The 20,192-nt window shown below is 34.4% G+C and overlaps 3 protein-coding genes and 1 pseudogene across 3 annotated transcripts; 3 read left to right on the top strand and 1 right to left on the bottom strand.

Annotated features, from left to right (window-relative positions):
• The first annotated feature begins 195 nt into the window (after positions 1–195).
• LOC125206264 (tRNA-specific adenosine deaminase TAD3-like) lies at positions 196–2,578 on the top strand (annotated as a pseudogene).
• A 380-nt stretch (positions 2,579–2,958) lies between these two features.
• LOC125204076 (protein SRC2 homolog) lies at positions 2,959–3,900 on the top strand. Its single transcript, XM_048102623.2, has one exon. The coding sequence runs from the start codon at positions 3,044–3,046 to the stop codon at positions 3,809–3,811; it is 768 nt and encodes a 255-aa protein (XP_047958580.1). The 5' UTR covers positions 2,959–3,043; the 3' UTR covers positions 3,812–3,900.
• A 9,479-nt stretch (positions 3,901–13,379) lies between these two features.
• Positions 13,380–16,692, bottom strand: LOC148923263 (uncharacterized). The gene is made up of 3 exons (XM_089062044.1): positions 16,420–16,692; positions 14,069–14,410; positions 13,380–13,983 (listed from the first exon to the last, which is right to left on the bottom strand). The coding sequence occupies exons 2-3, from the start codon at positions 14,408–14,410 to the stop codon at positions 13,441–13,443; spliced, it is 885 nt and encodes a 294-aa protein (XP_088918170.1). The 5' UTR covers positions 16,420–16,692; the 3' UTR covers positions 13,380–13,440.
• Positions 16,693–17,537: 845 nt separating this feature from the next.
• Positions 17,538–19,192, top strand: LOC125206262 (uncharacterized). The gene is made up of 2 exons (XM_089060208.1): positions 17,538–17,758; positions 17,948–19,192. The coding sequence occupies exon 2, from the start codon at positions 17,959–17,961 to the stop codon at positions 18,955–18,957; it is 999 nt and encodes a 332-aa protein (XP_088916334.1). The 5' UTR covers positions 17,538–17,758; positions 17,948–17,958; the 3' UTR covers positions 18,958–19,192.
• Positions 19,193–20,192: the final 1,000 nt, after the last annotated feature.

Below are 20,192 nucleotides of genomic sequence, written 5' to 3'. Positions count from 1 at the left end.
GCAAAATTAGAGTGTATAAATGATTTTTCGAGCTACTGAAGCAGCACTATTCGTGTAATGTAGCTTGACTTCGCAGATTAGAGTGTATGCACAATGTTTTTGAATTGCTAAGACCAACCTGCTCGACTTTTATTAGCAGCTGCTGCTGAAGCTTTCTGTAGATTATAGTATACGTTTCAATCTCAGAGCATGAGGATGAAGGGCAGTGCTGATGGAAAAACTGTAGGCAGTAGGCCCATCACACTGTTGGGAAATAGTTCACATTCCTGAAAAGCCTCCGATTCGTCCAGACCACCAGCCTACGGCTACGGGTATATATTTTTGTGTTTCTTTATTTTTTGGTTGGAATATTTGCGACGATTATATCGTTTTCTTTGTTCACTTGGCCTTTATTTTTTTTATTCTGTTTGTGCAGTGGATGTACTTGCTTCCGCAATTGATGCTAAGCATGCGAATACTGTAGTCAGGTGTGCTGCTTTGTTCATACATTAGTCATTTTAACCCTATATCAATATGTTGTTTATTTGGATTTCAAATTTATGTTACAGAAAACTAAATCATATAGCTCCCCCACCATGAAGCGCATAAAAAAGACTTTTCTTGATGGAGGTAGTTGCTGGTCTTCTATACAGACATTAGTATGTTTGGTCTAAGACAGCACATTTATCCTGACAGGAAGGAGTCAATTATTTGTGGTTTTATGCATGGACCCTGAAAGCAATGCTGAGTGTAACTACATACCAGAGGATGTTCTGGGGCTTATGAATACGTACCAGTTGAGTACTTTCACTACAAAAGTGGGTCATCGTTTTTATCATTTTTGTCGATGCCCGTTCCTGTCTGAACAATTCCATGTATCTTAAACCATAATACAATCTGCAATGCATGCTGATGCAGTTGGATTACATTGCACTCTACTGTCTATTGTTAATCAACTTTCTAAAAGTGCTATGCTATATATCTTGATACTCGTGTTTCTATCTAGCTCATTTGGTTGTAAACATATGTTCCTCTTTGCATAAATTTTTTTGCCAACCCTGATTGGTTTAGGTACGCAAATATGCTGCAACAACAAAAGAAGAATGGAAAGAACAATGCAAGTTGTGGCCAACTTCCTTCCATCCACCTACTTCGGAAGTTATTAAAGATATCAACTAATTGTGTTTTAACATGAGGCGAAGTTCTAAGTTTCTTCATGTAACAGCAATATTGATGGCATAACTGGATTTTTGGAGTCGGATTCATTATCTGTTCTCAAATTTATGAAACATGCAGTTCACATTGCTAAATCCGGCGCTTCAGTATGTTCTAATCTGTGATCGTATGGTTTTTTAGGATATCTTGTTATGATTTTATCTGTAAAAAAATCCTTTTCATAGCTCGTATGGTCAATGATGGAAGTCCTTGCTAGTTTTTATACCTAAATCTTAAATTATTATGCCAATTTGCAAAGTAATATGCCTGTGTTTCATATCCTCCTTGTCTTCTCTACCTACTGTTTATTGGCCTTATTAGTTGTTACTCATATTTCCTTCTTTTTTGTTTTCCTTGTGTAGTTCTGATCAATTTAAGCTAAATTTTGTTGTCAGCTTGTCAATGCTGTTGTTATAGTGAATCATTTATCAGGAGAAACTATTGCTAGCTCGTGTGATGAGGTCTTGCATCCTGGTGCTAAAGGTAGTAGCAAGGAGTCATGCTGTTCCCAAAATCACGAAACAACTACACAGGGTGGCTCTAATGAAATGGGAAATGATTTACTATCCAATGAAGCAAAGCAATCGTATATGGAAGTCTCTTGTTTACATCCTTGGGATGGCTCGAGCACTGATTGCATTCGGATTTGGATTCTTGGCATCCTTTACGACATACAGCCGTAGTGGCAATTGAAACTTCCGCTGCAAGAGACGGGCATCTTTTTCCTATGAATACCAGAGGGGCAGATTCTGTTCAAGAAGATCAGAAAGTGCTAACCCCGACCGGCTCTCCCTTAAAAAGGCAAAAGGTGAAGACATTAGATGTAAGCATCGGGTCGGACCCTACAATATGTGGAAGATGACCAGATGCTGAGTTTGGCTGAAAAGCCACCTGAATCCTAGTTACTCCACCTTAATGTTTTCTATGGACATTTCTTGACTTTGCTCAAATGCTGTAATTTATTTCAGTTAAAGAATAGCGAGATATCGGTTGCAACATGAATTGTTCAAGAAATAACCCTACAAGACCTTATCTGTGTACTGGCTACGACATCTACTTAGTCTGGGAGCCGTGTGCTATGTGAGTTCTCTCTACTTACTATAGCCTCTCTCTTACACACACTATCTCTTATGCGTATGGGTGGGTAGGGGGGGGGGGGGGGTGCAACATAGCTTTAACTCTTCTTTCTTTGATCACTTTAGTTTTTTTGACCATTCTGTAACTTCAGGTGTTCAATGGCGATTGTGCATGAGAGAATCAGGCGAGTGTTCTATGCTTTCCTGAACCCAAACGACGGTGCTTTGGGAGATTGCAAGGAGAGAGAAGCTTGAATCATCACTATGCTGTTTTTAGAGTCATGTTGCCTAGAGAGATCCTTGATTGATGCAATACATTACGAGTTGAGATAATTCAATTAACTTAGCATCTATTCTTTGAATTCATGATCCGGATATAGCTCTTCTGGATCCTTGAAAGTAAAACACACTCATAAATATTATGAGCAATTTTAATAAGTATCTACGTGTGTTTTAGGATTTGTTTTAGGTTTGTTGCAGGGGATCCCTTCCGGTATTTTTACTAATAATAATAATAAAAATTCTTATTTTATGCATTAAATTAAGGGAGTATTAACCATTAGAAGGCCCAACAATATTCTAGATATGTCACAAAATACTAGTATATCGGAAGTTGTGACGTCAACACGGAGTAAGTGTAGGTCGGTGTGATGGAGTTCCTTTTCTATATATATCCCATCGGCAATCTCCAATTGCAACTCAAATTCACAATTCATAACTAAAGTATTTTGGATCCCTAATTCTGATTCAATTAATCAAAATCTGGTGCAACAATGGAATACCGGCGGTTAAACATCAGCGTACAATCGGCGCAGGGCCTCAAGGACGTGAACCACTTCTCGAAGATGTCCGTGTACGTGGAAGTCTCCATCGCCGGGTACCCGCAATCGCGGCAGCGCACCCCCGTGGATAAGAACTCCGGCACCTCCCCTCAATGGAACCACCGCATGGAATTCGTGGTGGACGAGCCCTACCTCACCAAGCCCGGCCTCTCCCTCCTCTTCCAGATCCGAACTCGGAGCACCTTCGGCCCCGACAAGGACGTCGGCGCCGTCACCGTCCCCATCCACGACCTCGACTCCTCCGCCGCCGCCGACCGAATCGTCGAGTACCAGGTGATCACCCCCTCCGGCAAGCCCAAGGGAACTCTGAAATTCTCCTACAAATTTGGGGATAAATTCAGGCACCAGCCGCAGCCCAAGCGCGTGGAAGAGCCGGTCACGGCGTATCCCCCGCCGCCGCAGTATGCCTACCCGCCCGCGCCCGCACAGCATCCGGGGTACGGGTATGGGGCTTATCCGACTTCGAGTGGGTACGGGTACGGGTACCAGGCTGCCCCGGCGATGGGGTACGGGTACACGCAGGCGCAGAGGCCGAAGAAGAATAAGATGGGAATGGGGGGCGGATTAGGGCTGGGATTGGGGGCGGGACTGTTGGGAGGATTGTTGGTGGGAGAGATGGCGTCTGATATTGGGGAATCGGCGGCCTATGCAGATGGCTATGCTGATGCCATGGGCGATATGCCTGATTTCGATTTCTAATACTTTGGGTTTTATTTTTCTGCATTTGAAGACTCATGTTTTGCTGTCGTAGTATATTATCAGAGAATAATGATACAATTTTCCGTGTACATGGACGTTTTTTTATGGTTACTTGAGTTCACAACTTCACATTGTGGCCGTTCGGTTAACGTTACACTAAAATAGATCTTGAATAGGATTAAATTAGTCTCATGCATGGTTGTAGAATAGAGTGGGGAGGAGAATAATGAGGAGAGCAAGATGGACAAATTAGTAGGAGGGGGATATGGTGAAATGGTTAGTCATGAGATTAGGAGAAAAGGAGTCCATTCAAATGGGCTGAAGCAGGCCTAAATCTACAATTTTTAGCTAAGATTTAGTTAAAAGTGTGAATGGAGAAGATAAAAGTTATCTTGAAAACTGAACTGGCACATTGTACATTACAAATAATCACTGAGATTTTAATATTAATATATAAGTTTAGTGAGAAATAGAAATGATATGTTACGTGAATATGACTTCGTTTGATCGTTTTGATTTATATATTTAGCTTATTTCTAATATATTACTACCTCCGTCTACTAAAATTTGTCTCATTTTGACCGTGCACGGGTTTTAAGAAATGTAATGGAAATGAATTAAAAAAGTTAGTAGATTCTGGATCCTACTTTTATATATTAATTTTATAATAAAAATTTGAGTAAGAATGAGTTTGTACCAGGACGGATCTATAGTATAGTGAAAAGGGGCAAATACCCCACCTCATTTTTCTATAGTAATGTAGATATATATATTATAAAACTTAAATATATACATATTTAACTAAACTGCCCCCTCTCATTTAGATAAAAATATATTTTACTTGCCCCTCCTTACATATACGTAGGCTTATCCTCCTCTAAAATAATATACTATATTATTTTAATATATTTATATTATTTTTATATTTATTTATTTGTACGTTAATATTTTTGCCCCTCTTATTATAATTTTCTGGCTCCATCCTTGGTTTGTACAATATGGGTTCACTATAAAAAATGGTAAAAGTGAAATATGATAAATTTTGGAGGACGGACGAAAATGAAAAAATGAGACAAATTTTGGTGGACGGAGGTAGTAAAAAATATTATTGATTGCGTTAAACAGACTGTTGATACTAATTAAAATTAATTTTTTAATATAATTAAATTAATTTTTTAAATATTAGAGATCACTTCAAAAGTTTAAATATTTAATTAATTTTAATATATTAATATCCTTATTTTATTTTAAAATATAAATATATAAGTAGTTTAGGATGAATCTAAATATAATAATGCGAGTAACATGCTAGTAGTATACTAGATTTAAAAGTTGAAAACGAAACACTAAGAAAGAAGTCTTTCCTTGTCCCAACTTGGCCTAATTGGCATACTAATGAGATTTAAAAAATATGAATGGTATAACAAGGAATAATTAGAATTAATTTATTTAAGAATACTAATGCTTTATGCTTATATGCATATTTTAGTTTATTTATCATATCATGAAAATAGATGCATTTCATGTATATCATAAAAGAGTATAATAGTGCGAATAAATATGAGCACTTAGAACCCTATACGTACTTTTATATTGTAAGATTTAAAATTTCACTATTTTAGTATTTTTGTATTTATTTAGTTTGACTATAATATCTTAAAAAAATTTATTGGCTTTGTAAAACTTACTAATAATATAAAGATCAAATCTCAATATGCTCTTTTAGTCATATTAAAAGTTATAAAGAGCATGTACAAATTGAGTTAATTAATGATATTAATAATGATTTTAAGGTATCGGAATCAAATTTAATGGGTAAAGAAAAAAAACTAATGCTAATGTGAATTAAATAAAAATGATGTTAACAGTATAAAATAGTATGTAGTATAATTTAAATATATAATTGGCTAATAAAAGTAGAATATAGGGTCTTTGCATCAAAATGATTATAAACACGGACGGTAATATGCCCAAAAGAACGAATGCAAAAATCAAGAATCTAATTCGAATAGACCAAGACCGTGGCCATCCTCAAGGCTTCGACTTGTGGCTACCTTCAGAATATTTCTTATCTTATCTTTCAAATAGGAGTATTAAAAATTGGAGATACGTTTTCCTAAAAAATGAAAAACTGTAGGACATGTCAAAATGAAGTGTGTTTCTTCCACCGTCCATGTTGTGCTCGCACCCTTTGTCCTTATTCGGTTATTCCATTTATATTGCCTTTTCACAAGCCATGCATTTCACAAAAATATACTCCTGCCATTCTTGTTTTTATTGGTTCAACATTGAACTTGCACACTAATTTTTTTTAAGATATTACTAGAGGTTAAGGTTAACTCAAATTATCAATGATTGTATATCTATATTTAATTGTGTGAACATGATACTTACTAATATTGTATGTGTATTCAACTTCAAGCATTCAAGTTATCTAGATTATGAAATACTCATTTCATAATGTTAGATAAAAGAGTCTCACTGATATTTGACCATCTCTAATCCTACCATGTCGAATACTCAGAATCTTTTATCCTTATTACTTAATGAATAAAATAGTGTAATGATAAATTCTTTTATTCTTACATAACTAAAAGGAGCTAGAAGCGTACTTTTTATATCAACTCTAATTAAGGAACAAAATAGCACATGTACTTTATTAAAAGTTGGTGGCTGTGCGTATTTTGTAAGTTTTGTGTCTCACATATGTGACATGTGATAGAATCCTAAATAGAATTGGAATTTAGTATAATACATACATTTGGTATAAGACACATTTTCCCTAATTAATTAGCTATCAATTAATTATTGTATTAATTGGAATGGAAATAGAAGGGACTAGCAATAATATATATGAATACATATTCCCTAAATTAACGTCATAATTAGTCATTAAGTATTGACTATTATTATTAAGGAAATAGGAATATTTATACATATATATAATGCATATTTACCAATTAATTAGCGATTCAAGTACAGAATCATATGGTTGGGATTTCAAAGAATTAATTCCATTAGATGTGATTCAATTAGTCGGCTATATTGGTAAAAAGATATTGCTCCCATTAATCATTTTAAAATAGCCACTTTGATGGAAAGGGTTTTTAGGGTTTTATAATTAGGGTTTGTCCTCTCTCTGCCTATATATACAAGTGTGGTGATCCCATCAAATTACACACATCAGGAGAACACATAAATGAGGGAAAGAGAGAGAAACAAATCCTTGGAGTTGGAGCTGCGCTACTACGCCAATGAAAGTCCGAGGAAGTTCTCTCCGTCTTCCCCAATCGCTTCCGCAATGGATCATAAAGGTAAGTTTTCGATCCATTATGTTTATGGTTAATACGTGAAATACATGTTGTTCGAAGATCTTGCTTTATTTATATTCAATTATGTAATCTTGAATATATGATGATAAATAATGTCTAACATGTGGTATCAGAGCATGGTTGAGAACTCATGTATTTTCGTATGATTGAAAACCATATTTGTGAATTTATTTTAATAAATTGCTATGAATGAATTGGTGATTTTAATATGTTGACATAGTATGAATTCTGAATCCAATTCATGAATTACGTGACTTTAAAAATGAATTCATATGCCTAATTGAGCAATTATGTATTGATTATTACGTCTATGGATTTCATTCTTTCGTCTCTGTTTTGTTTATCACATTAAATAATTATGTCTTAATATGCATTGTTTCTGCACGCATCGAGAGAGTGGATGAAAGGAAAGGTAATAATTATGTTTTAATATGCATTGTTCGTGAACTGTGATATATAGTTAATCTCTTTATCAATTAAAGATCGTTTATTTTGTATGATTATACTTTGAAATATATTGTTTCCATATTGATTCTATTTATATATATGGAATTGATTTGGGTATATTGATTATATATATATAATGAACGTAAATTGAGTTTCATGAATTGGTGAATTGAGATTTCAATTAAATGTTTCATGATTATGAATATACCTAGATAGTGGAATGAATGACTACATAATTCAATTCTCGTTTTAATATGTATTTTTGATTATATTATGTTTATTTTGCAATCACCAAAGTGGGGCAAAATAAGGAGAGTTTATAATCAAACTCATATTAAAATTTGTTTAAGCAATTAATCTCTATATGTTCTTGATTATATTATGTTTATTTTACAATCACCAAAGTGAGGTAAAATAATAGTTTATAATCAAATTAAGTGAAAATCTGCTTAAGCAATTAATCGCTATACATTCTTGATTATATTATGTTTATTTTGCAATCACCAAAGTGAGGTAAAATGAGAAGAGTTTATAATCAAGTTAATATGAAAAATCTATGTATGCAATTAATCATCATGCTTGTTGTGGCTATTCATCATCTAAATAGTTTGTTTGTTGTAAGGTCTAGATTCCCAAAGGATTGTCTTTGCGACATAATAAACACTAATGGAGTTAATAATTTAAATTGGTGTCGATTACCCAAAGGTAACGCCAATTTATTATTACTCAATTATTGAACTGAGATATGGATATTAAAAACATGATTTTTATTATTGTATGAAGACTACCCAAAGGAGTTTTCATAATTGCCTCATGATATGGGTTTTCAAATTAATGTTCGTGTTATTATTCAAAGCTTTTATATGTGAGTATTCATTTCTTAATTGCTCCTATAATGTAAAAACATATATTTTTTGCTACTAGTATGTTTACCTCAAACGTTCCCCAACTTAATGGAACTAACTTCTTTGAATGGAAAGAGAAACTTAAGTTCACTCTTGGAATAATGGACTTGGAACCTAACACTGTTGAATGATAATCCAATTATCTTTGATCAGAGTAGTTGGTTGATTGCCCATAAATGCTTGGGAAAAATCTAACAGGACTAAGTTTACAGTTCATTAGAATATTCGTTGTAGATAAAGTCTCTCAACGACTGATATTGCAAAAGAATATTTGCATAATGTTGAGATCGCTTCACAACCGCATATAAGTCTATTGCAGGAAAACTTATGAAGGATCTCATGAGCATGCAATATGATGGTTCTCGGACTATGTACGAGCATGCGATGGACATAAATAACATCTCTTCTAAGCTGAAATTAGGATTATAGGTGAATGAGGATTTCCTTGTCCAATTGACCCTAATTTCCTTACCTCCTCAATATGGACCATTCCAAATTGATTCACTATAAAAGATGAGTGGACTCTTAAAGAATTGGGAAACGTATTGGTCTAGGAGGAGCATGAGATGAAGAAGTATGGAATGAGTGCATCTCATGCTCACACTGCAACCGAAGGAGCGTCTAAAGGATAATATTCATTCGAATTTATCATTCTTATGGCATAAAGGAACTGGATCATATTTCTAGTGAAAGAATTAAGAGGCTTATAAAGGATAATATTCATTCGAATTAGACTTAAAAGCATTACCGTTTGTGTGGATTGTATTAAATGTAAACAAACCAAACACAATACTAAAAATGCCACAAGAAGTAATGAGCTCCTTAAAATTATACATACAGATATTTGCGGACCTTTTGATGTCTCGACTTTTGGTGGATAAAAATATTTTATCACCTTTATTGACGATTTTTTCACATTATGGATTTATTAATTGCAAGAAAAATCTCAGGCACAATCGAACATTTTATGACTGAGGTTGAAAGGCAATTAAAGAAAAAGGTGAAAATTATTCGATTTGATAGAGGTGTTGAATTTTATGGTCGTACCACTAAAGTAAGTCAATTACATGGACCTTTTTGCCAAGTACTTAGAAAAGCATGGCATTTGTGCTTAATACACTATGTCAAGTACGTCTCAGCAGAATGATGTTGCTGAGAGACGAAACCGAACTCTCATGGAAATGGTTAGAAGTATGATAATTCTACCTTACCCATAACGTTGTGAATTTATGCTCTTAGAACCGCTATTTATGTATTAAACCGGGTTTCTAGTAAGGTTGTACCAAAGACTCTATTATGAACTTTGGACAGTTAGAAAACCCAGTTTGCAGCACCTTCATGTTTGGGGTTGTCCAACAGAAACTAGAGTATATTCTTCGCAAGAAAAGAAATTGGACTTTAGATTGTTAGTGGTTACATTATGGGTTACCCAGTAAAGTCCAAAGGGTATAGTTTTTACCATCCTAATCATAGCATGAAAATTGTTGAAACTGGAAATGCAAGATTCTTTAAGAATGATGAGATCAGTGGGAGTTTTAAAACTCATGATGCGGTCATATGTGAGATAAGGGTAAATTTCCCTCTTCTCTCTTTTCCTTAAGAGTTAAGTGTGCTAAATATTGTTGAACAATCTAACAATATTGAACATTTGAATGACCAACCACTTAATGATGATGCCGAAGTCATTGAACATAGGTGTGGAAGAAGCATCTACAGAAGTGCCATTAAGGCATTCTCAACGAGAACGAAGGCTGGCCATTTCTGATGTCCGTGTGGTATATCTTTAAGAATATGAATGTGGCATAGAGACACATAACAGTCCAGTTTCATATTCACTAGCCATTAAGTGTAATAATTCTAATAAATAGATTGATGCATGATAGAAGAGTTAAAATCTATGGATTATAATAAAGTCTGGGACCTTGTCGAATTACCTGATAGACAAAAGTATATTGGGTGTAAATGGGTCTTCAAGACCAAATTCGACATAAATGGTTTAATCGAACGATTTAAAGCCAGACTTGTTGCCAAAGGTTATACTCATAAAAGATAGCATTGATTATAAAGAGACTTTCTCTCAAGTATCAAAGAAGGACTCACTTAGAATCATTTTGGCACTTGTAGCCCATTTCGACTTGGAACTACATCAAATAGATGTGAAAAACTGCTTTTCTAAATGGCGATTTGTAAGAAGAAGTCTACATGAAACAACCTGAAGACTTCATTAAGAAATGGAATGAAAATTTTTAGTCTGCAAACTTAAGACATCAATTTATGGACTGAAACAAGCTTCTCGACAATGGTATTTTAAATTCCATGACACTATTACTGCTTTTGGTTTTAAAGAAAACACTGTTGATCGGTGTATATACCTCAAGGTTAGTGGGAGCAAGTTCATATTTTTGGTTTTGTATGTTGATGATATATTGCTTGCTAATAGTGACATTGGATTACTACATGCACTAAAATTATCTCTCTAAAAATTTCAACATAAAAGATATGTGTGAGACATCCTATGTCATATGATAGAAATATCTTGTGATCAATCACGTGGACTCTTGGATTGTCTCATAAAAGCTACATATATCGAATCTTTTAGAGAGATATGGCATGAGTGCTTGTTCTCCAAGTGTTGTTCAAATTCATAAAGGTGACAAATTCAGTTTGGATCAATGTCCAAAAAACTGAATTGGAACGTAAGGATATGGAAAATATTCCTTATGCATCTATTGTGGGAAGTTTGATGTATGCTCAAGTCTGTACTAGACCAGACATCAACTTTGCAATTGGAATGCTAGGCCGTTACCAAAGTAACCCTGGTGTTGAACATTGGAGAACTGCAAAGATAATAATGAGATACTTAAAGTGAACAAAAGATTTTATGCTCACATTAAGGAAATCTGATCAACTAGAAATGATTGGATTTCCATTAAAGCTAAATTTATGGCTTGCTTTGAAGATTAATGATTGCAAAATTTTATTTCAGGCCTTGGTATTGTCTCCTTAATATCCAAGCCCTTGAAATGTATTGTGATAATAGTGCAATCGTATCTTTCTCTAAGAATGACAAGTATTCAAAGGAGCTAAACACATGGAATTAAAGTTTCTTGTCATGAAAGATGAAGTTCGGGAACAAATAATATCTATAGAATGTATAAGCACACAGCTTATAGTTGTTGACCCTTTGACTAAGGCGTTACCGCCTAAGACATTTATGGAATAAGTTAACATAATGAGTCTTGGGTATGGAAACGTCTAATCTTTATGTTTCCATGTTGGATCAGACACTTAAGTTATGGATATTTTGAATTCAATAAAGTTGTTTCTACTTTTCCCGCATATACTTATTATTTGATATGCATATGTACGGTTTTAGTATTAATGCAGGAGGTCTTGAAATAAGACAATTACGGACGCGGTGTCACTTATAGATTATATTAGAGTGGATATTGGTGATGTGGTACATGGAAGGAACTATATCGATTGAATGATATACGCCCGCCATGACCCGCATTAGTAGTCTCTCTAATATAATACTTATGTTTACCAATGATGAAAGTATTTATAAAGTCCAATATTATGCGCGCCTTATGTTTATTTTGTCTATTTTACTGTGGCTCTGTCAAGTGTGACAAGTGGGAGAATCGAAAACTTTGTGTCCCACATGTTCGCCAAGTGGGAGAATGTAAGTTTTGTGTCTCACATATGTGACATGTGATAGAATCCTAAATAGAATTGGAATTTAGTATAATACATACATTTGGTATAAGACACATTTTCCCTAATTAATTAGCTATCAATTAATTATTGTATTAATTGGAATGGAAATAGAAGGGACTAGCAATAATATAAATGAATACATATTCCCTAAATTGACGTCATAATTAGTCATTAAGTATTGACTATTATTATTAAGGAAATAGGAATATTTATACATATATATAATGCATATTTACCAATTAATTAGCGATTCAAGTACAGAATCATATGGTTGGGATTTCAAAGAATTAATTCCATTAGATGTGATTCAATTAGTCGGCTATATTGGTAAAAAGATATTGCTCCCATTAATCATTTTAAAATAGCCACTTTGATGGAAAGGGTTTTTAGGGTTTTATAATTAGGGTTTGTCCTCTCTCTGCCTATATATACAAGTGTGGTGATCCCATCAAATTACACACATTAGGAGAACACATAAACGAGGGAAAGAGAGAGAAACAAATCCTTGGAGTTGGAGCTGCGCTACTACGCCAATGAAAGTCCGAGGAAGTTCTCTCCGTCTTCCCCAATCGCTTCCGCAATGGATCAAAAGGTAAGTTTTCGATCCATTATGTTTATGGTTAATACGTGAAATACATGTTGTTCGAAGATCTTGCTTTATTTATATTCAATTATGTAATCTTGAATATATGATGATAAATAATGTCTAACATATTTACCCTATCAATTTATAGATGTGGTTTGATTGCCATGAATTATTATTTTATATATTATTCATCTAAAATTAAGTTATGGGCATGTTTGATTGTCAGGAAAGTAAAGGAAAGGAAAGTTGGCAGGGAACGTAATTTCCAGGAAAGTGATTCCTAGTAATATGATTCCCAATAATTTTACTTTCCAGCGTTTGGAAAATGTCAAGATTTTGAATTTTATATTAACTTTAAATACTAAACTAAAAACTACAACAATTTAATCAATATATATATATATATATATATATATATATCATCCTTCTAATATCAATAATGCTAATTAAATATAATTACTTAAATATAATTCTCATTACATGCATCTAATAAATCATGAAAATATAGAAATACAATACAAAAATTACTTTAAAAAAAACACGGATTGAATATAATTAAAAAAGCAAATAATGTTTAGATAGTCAATAACATGAAATTGAAGAAGTCTAGTCTGGTAGCAAAAACGTAAAAAAGTAATTTCATCCTAATAGTTCTATTAGAAACATCTTTTTCGCCCCTTCATCATGAAGAGTGAAAAAGTAATCTAATAAATCAGGATCTCGAACAAGTTTCATTGCAGCTTTTTGTCTCTGAGAATCAGTTAACGCTTCAATCTCTTGCAATTTCTCATAAAGCATACGACGATTGTCTTTTTTCTCTTTGTCACCTCCGGTAACACTTTCCAGAATCTTGTTCATTTGATCATTCGACTTATCCATATGCGCAGCAAGCACATTAGCCATTCGCTCCAAACTTGATATGAAACCATCTGAACTTCTTCTCCTCTTACGATCAAGTCTTTTTGAAGTTCCTTCGTCGCGAGGTGTAGTTAATGAAGGTACACCATCTTCACCAGATTCTCCATCTACTTGATCTACATTTTCTTCTCTATCTAATTCCTCGACTACATCTACTGGAACTTCAGCATGCAATCCAGCAGCTCTATCTTTACCCCATACAATTGATAGTTGATCAAAGTAAGGGAAAGACTTGTTTTTCATGAAAGTACAATCTGGATGGCTCTACACACAATAACACAATTTCATTTTAATCTTTCGTCATGCAACAAATAAATAAAAATGGAATAAGAAATATAAAAAATTTTACCTTCAAATAATCATCCCAAACATCCGCACTTGCAGTAACACATTTTCTTTCATCATCCCAGCCAAAGCCACTCAATTCTCCACTAGCACGTACATCATAGATAGCATGATATTGTTTTTTCAGTAACTTACAACGAGATTCGATGTGTGGCTTTTCTTTAAGACCATTACCTGGAAGCTTTTCTTGTAATATTTTTTCCAACTCCTTTTGATAACCTTTCCTCAACCCACTTCCACTTTCACCATCCCAATTCTTACTCCTCTTCAACTCAACAATGGATTCTACGAGTTTTGCATCTTCTTCAATAGTCCATACATGATTACTCTTTCCTCGGCGAGCCATCTAAAAAATTGATAGAAACAAGTACTGTACAATTCTCTTATATGAATGAGCTTCAAACATAAATAAAAAACACCAAAGAAGCAAGATACTGAGATTCTTGATATCAAACATGAGCAAATATAATAGAAACTAACATACATGTTATGATATAAAAGATACAAAAAAATCAAACTGAAAGCTAAAAGAATTTATCGGATAAATCAACAAAAAGATATTAATAACCTCAATCAACACAAAATGTCAGATTGCCACTTGTAAATTCAGATATTATGAAAGAAAAAAATAAAATACTAATATCAAGCAACATGTCTACTTTCCATCCACTAACTAAACATTTCATTAGCTAAATTATATCTCCAATTTGTCCACTCTTGAGTTGGTTCAACAGAAGTAATTGATTCTCCATCTAGTCCAATAGCCTCTTCTTCATTTCGCAAATTGTCACCATAATCATTTTCAATAGGATCAACTGGCATATGTTCTCTAATGTGATTTTGAAGAAGACAACATGCCATTATAATTCTTCCTTGTTGCTTGATTGGATAAAAATTTGGATTCCTAATAATGCCCCAGCGCATCTTTAGCATACCAAAGCACCTCTCAATAACATTTCTAGCTGATGCGTGCTTCATATTAAAAAATTCTTCTGGAGTTGTTGGTTGATGCCCATTCCTCCATTCACTAAGATGATATCTTTGGCCTCTAAAAGGAGCAAGAAAGCCTTTGCCATTTGTGTAACCCGCATCCACTAAATAGTAGTAACCTAATTTTAAAAATTTATTGATTAGATTATTCATATATAAAATTTTAAAAGTGTCTAGCTACGTACCATCTTGTATTGGTAACCCATTTCTTCTACTTAAAGCATCTCGAAGCACTCTACCATCTGCCGCTGAGCCTTCCCAACCCGCAAGTACATATATAAATTGCATGTCTTGTGAACATACTCCTAAAACATTTGTAGAAGTATGACCTTTTCTATTGCGATATCTAAGTTTATCAACCTCGGATACTTTCACTTCAATGTGGGTACCATCAAGAGCTCCTATGCAATTCTACAATTTTAACTCAATCAATATTAAAGATATTTGTTTATATAATGAAAAAGAAGGTGTTTTTAGGATACCTTAAACCATTTCCATTTCGCATCAATTGAATCCTCAGGTATAGAGGAGGGAGCTTTTAGTAAATGACCTTGAAGCCTAAGAACTGCATTGAGTACCCTATTGAAATACCTACTAATTGTTTCACCTGACCGCATGAAATTAGTTTTCATTGTACGATTCTTTTGATGATGGGCTAGGATGTACAAAAATATAGCAACTTGCTCATCAACTGTCAGGTTATTCGTAGGTCTTAGTCGTCCAATAGTTCCAAGCATGTGAACTAGGCGCCTAAATGTATATCTATCCATACGTAATTGTTCATGACATGTGGTATCACTCTCATAGATCAGTCTGTGAATGTAACGTGATCGGTCAATCTCACTCACGGAATATGGGGTCTTTAAATAATATTTTCGATAGTGATGTGCAACAATAGCTCTAATCATAAGCATCATTAGCTTCAATGTATCCATTCTCTTCATATGCGTACTAATTAGAAGGAAAAGATGTTTTCCCAAATTTGATTTTACTTTCATCATCCTTCCCAAGAGACCCTGAGAAATTAAAGCTAGACATAACAATTTTTAAAAACTAAAACAAAATTATTTCTAAACAAGCCTAATATAAAGCTGATAAGAATAAATAATTAGAACTACAACAATAAACTTGCACATATTCACAAAGAATAATCTGAATTGAAAATTTGTGACATTTAAAAGCTATACACCAGAAGATCTCACGGACATAACACATTTTATATACATAGTACAATACAAATATACGTGCATATATGAAAATACAAAACAGAAGCAGTCATATGCATATATACAACTCAGTGCACAAAAAATTGTAGAAACCTAGAATATAAATCATAAATTTCTTGATAAGAAGCAAAAATCTTACTTGTTATTGAAGAGAATTTGGGCAGAAATTTGACTGACTGCAAATCAAAAGTGAAGGTGTGGAGAATAGAAAAGAACCGCAAATAAATAGAAGAGAAGAGAGGAATTTTTTTGCGTATATTTTTTGCTATCTTTTAAAATCCTCAGATTTGGAAAAAGAATAACTGGGTTAGGCTAGGGAATCATAATCCGCGTATTTTGCCCAACTTTCCACATTTTTAGGATTCTGATTACTTTCCTAATTTCTTTAAAAATCAAACAAACATTGGAATTTAAAAATTGAGGAATCAAATTACTTTTCCTGTCAGAATCTGGGCAACCAAACGTGGCCTATAAGATTAATTGGAGGGAAGTCACATGTGGCTATAACTTATCATTATAAGATTATTTGCTTGAGAACTATATTACGAGATTCAATCTTATAAACTAAATATAACATATGTCTAATCATGATTCAAACATATCTAATGATGATTCAAACTGAACATGATCTAATTTAACAAGATTATTTGGGACATCTTCGCACATTATAAATTGAATAATGTTAAAATTTGAGATATTCTTAAGTTCTCAAAATAATGTACACTTTTCGTTTCCATGTTAGTTAGGAGTAATTTTTATGTTCCATACATTTTAAGAAAGTGTTGCTAATGGTTAAGAGAACAGTAAATAAAATAGTAACGAGAATAAAATGAAAGAAAGAATAAATAATAAAGTATGAGATGTTAAATTTGTTGTATTTTACCCTAGAATGAAATGACTCAATCGTTGCATGAATTTCTTTTTATTATTTTTTTTTTTAGGCAAATATAAAGGTCTTGGGTATTAACACGTACTGTGTAGACCAATTCACACACGTTTTTATTTAAGTTGAATGCTACTTTACGTTTCTCTTATTAAATTAAACGATTTGTCAAAACTTTTTAAACTTATTTTAATGTCTATTTCAGGAAACCTTATGTGTAAAGGAATGCATTTAAAATTTAAACATCATTTATGTTGAAAATTTATTTCACTCTAATAAGTAATAACGTTTATTACATGGAATGATATGGATAAAATTAGAGTTATACTTGAGAGGGGATACATGTTTTGTTTGAATGGAAAAGATGAGGCAAGTTATAATATCTTGAATGGCCCAATATCTCCTTATCTTTATAATTTTCATTATTTGTGAAATCATTTCGCCAATTGGGAGGATCTGTACCGCTCCTCAAATTTCCGAAGACAATATTTCCCAATTTCAACCGCCTCCGTAATTTGGAGATAATCGGAAGCGCAATTTCATAAACGCCGCGCCTCTAACCCGCTACAATAGTCGTCGTCTGCTGCCCGACTAGGTATTTGCTCAACTCCCCTTCTCCTTTACGCTCTTCGCGTTGATTTCTGATTTTGTGCAATTTGTTGTTTCAATTCCTATTGCGATTCGGAATCAATTTCTAAACCCTAATGTTCATCTCATAATTTCAAAATCAAACCTTAATCTGGAACCCTAGTGTGTTAAACATCCCCATTTCCCGTTTGTTCAGATCACGCCAAGATGCCGGCGACCGCGGGGAGGGTTCGCATGCCCGCGAACAACCGGGTGCACAGCAGCGCCGCCTTACAGACTCACGGCATCTGGCAGAGTGCAATTGGATACGATCCCTACGCACCCAACAAAGAAGACAAGAGCAACGCCTCCGCTCAGAACAGCGTCGCTGCCTCGGAGGGTGAACAGGAAAACGCCTATGCTAGTTTCCAGGGTTTACTCGCTCTTGCTCGTATCACAGGATCCAATGCCGACGAGGCGCGTGGCTCCTGCAAGAAGTGTGGGCGGGTTGGGCATCTCACGTTCCAGTGCAGGAATTTCTTGAGCGCAAAGAGCGACGATGATAAGGCGATCAAGGATAATGATGCCATCCAAGCTGCTGTCTTGTCCGGATTGGAGAAGCTCAAAGGAAAGAAATTGAAGAGTGAGGATAGCAGTGAGGATGAGGAGAGCGAGAGTTCAGATACAGATTATGATTCGGAGTTGGAGCGTGCTATAGCCCAGAAGTTCGGGAGAAAAGCTAGTGGCAGTGGTAGGAAGTTGAAGAGTAGAAAGAGGAGCGATAGTGATGAGTTAAATGATGGGTCGGAGAGTGATGCTAGGGAGAGAAAGAAGAAGGAGAAGAGAGACAGAGGGAGATCAAAGAACAGAAAGAGTGCAAAGAGAAGGTGCAGCAGCGACTCTGATGATGAGGATTCAAGCAGGAAAAAGAGGAGGAAAGAGAAAAGGAGGAAGAGGGATGATGATTCCTCTGGGGGGGAGGAGGAGGAGGAGGAAGGCAAGCGGAGGAGGAGGAAGAGTAAGAAGGAGAGGAGAAGGAGGAGGAGTCACCGCCGTGGGAATGATTATTCCTCTGATGATTCTGTAAAGCAGCGCCATAAGCGGAGGAGTCGCAGGGCGGACTCAGAATCTGGCTCTGGTGACAGTGAATCGGATGATTGTCGAGTAGGAAGGGACAAGAAGCGGTCTGATAAGAAGAGCAGGCACCGTCGTCGTAGAGAGGACTAGCTTGCTTCTATCTTTAATGATTGCACTGTGTTGTGAGTGTTGAGTTTGGTAACAATTTCTGAATGTGGTGTTGATGGAAACCGATTATCTGCTGTTATTCAGTTTCACCTAGTTTGTTGTTTCGATGCCATTTTCTTTCCTTCTGATTGTAAGAATACCAATCTTTCTTCTGTATGAATATATAAATGATTCTCTGGGATGAACACATAATTCAATTGCAGATTGTTAATGTTAACCGAGTCACTTATGTTTGGTTTGGTTTGGTATGGTTTGCCTAATTAATGGTGTTTCTCTTAAATCTTAAACCATATAATTTTGCCGCCTTCAGAGAAAATTTTAGTACTCATTCTTCGTTCGTATAATAGTGAACTATTTTGTCATTTTTGTCAGTTTGCAATATTATATACTACTTCTCCTCACATTTATTGTGGGCATGAGTTTTAAAAAATATAAAGAAAAGTGGGTTAAATAAGTTAGTGGATTATGGATCTTATTTATATATATATTAGTTTTATTTTATAATAAAATGTGAGTAGAATTGATTGATGGAATGTGGGATCCACTTACCAGTAAAGTGAAATGTGACTCTTATTGTGGGACGGACCGAAATGACAAATTGTGACACTTATTTTACGACGATGGTAATAGTTTCTTATTTTATTTTAGTAATTATATTCCCCACGACTTATTTATTCTACTTACAACATGTTCAATAAAACTAATCAATTCTAAATCTATACAATATATAAAATGAGAGTTTTGGAGAAATTTATAAGATTCCCATTTAATTTAAAAAAATTATATTAAATTAAATATATATAATTTAAAATGGAGTGAGTGGGAGGCTTTTAAGTGGAGTGAGTAGGAAGTTTTACTGTGTCACGTATGATTAAGTGGAGGCTTTTAAGTGGAGTGAGTGGAAGGTTTTACTGTGTCACGTGTTTTACTATGTCATTTAAATTTGGTTTAAACGTTTGATTAGAATTCCAAATAAAAATATATTTTGTCCTTTCATCGAATGCATGTAGTGTGAATTGTTCGATGTGTACTTTCATGGGTCTCATCTTATGCTTTGCTCTACGGATGATCGTTTTAATACATGTTGATTATTGATTTTGTGCATCGCAAATTGATTTTATTCCTTATTTTATTGTAGTTTTAGGTGAGGCGGGCGACTTTAAAGATGATAAACGAGTTATTTTGCATATGAGTTCTGTTGAAAAGTGACGAATTGT

The sequence above is a fragment of the Salvia hispanica genome, chromosome 6, assembly GCF_029641045.1.
Source record: "Salvia hispanica isolate PSC_SH4W2 chromosome 6, Shi_PSC_v1, whole genome shotgun sequence".
NCBI classification, from domain to species: Eukaryota; Viridiplantae; Streptophyta; class Magnoliopsida; order Lamiales; family Lamiaceae; genus Salvia; species Salvia hispanica.
The sequence above is the reverse complement of the archived record's forward strand: the minus strand, read 5'-3'. Positions and strand labels throughout refer to the sequence as shown.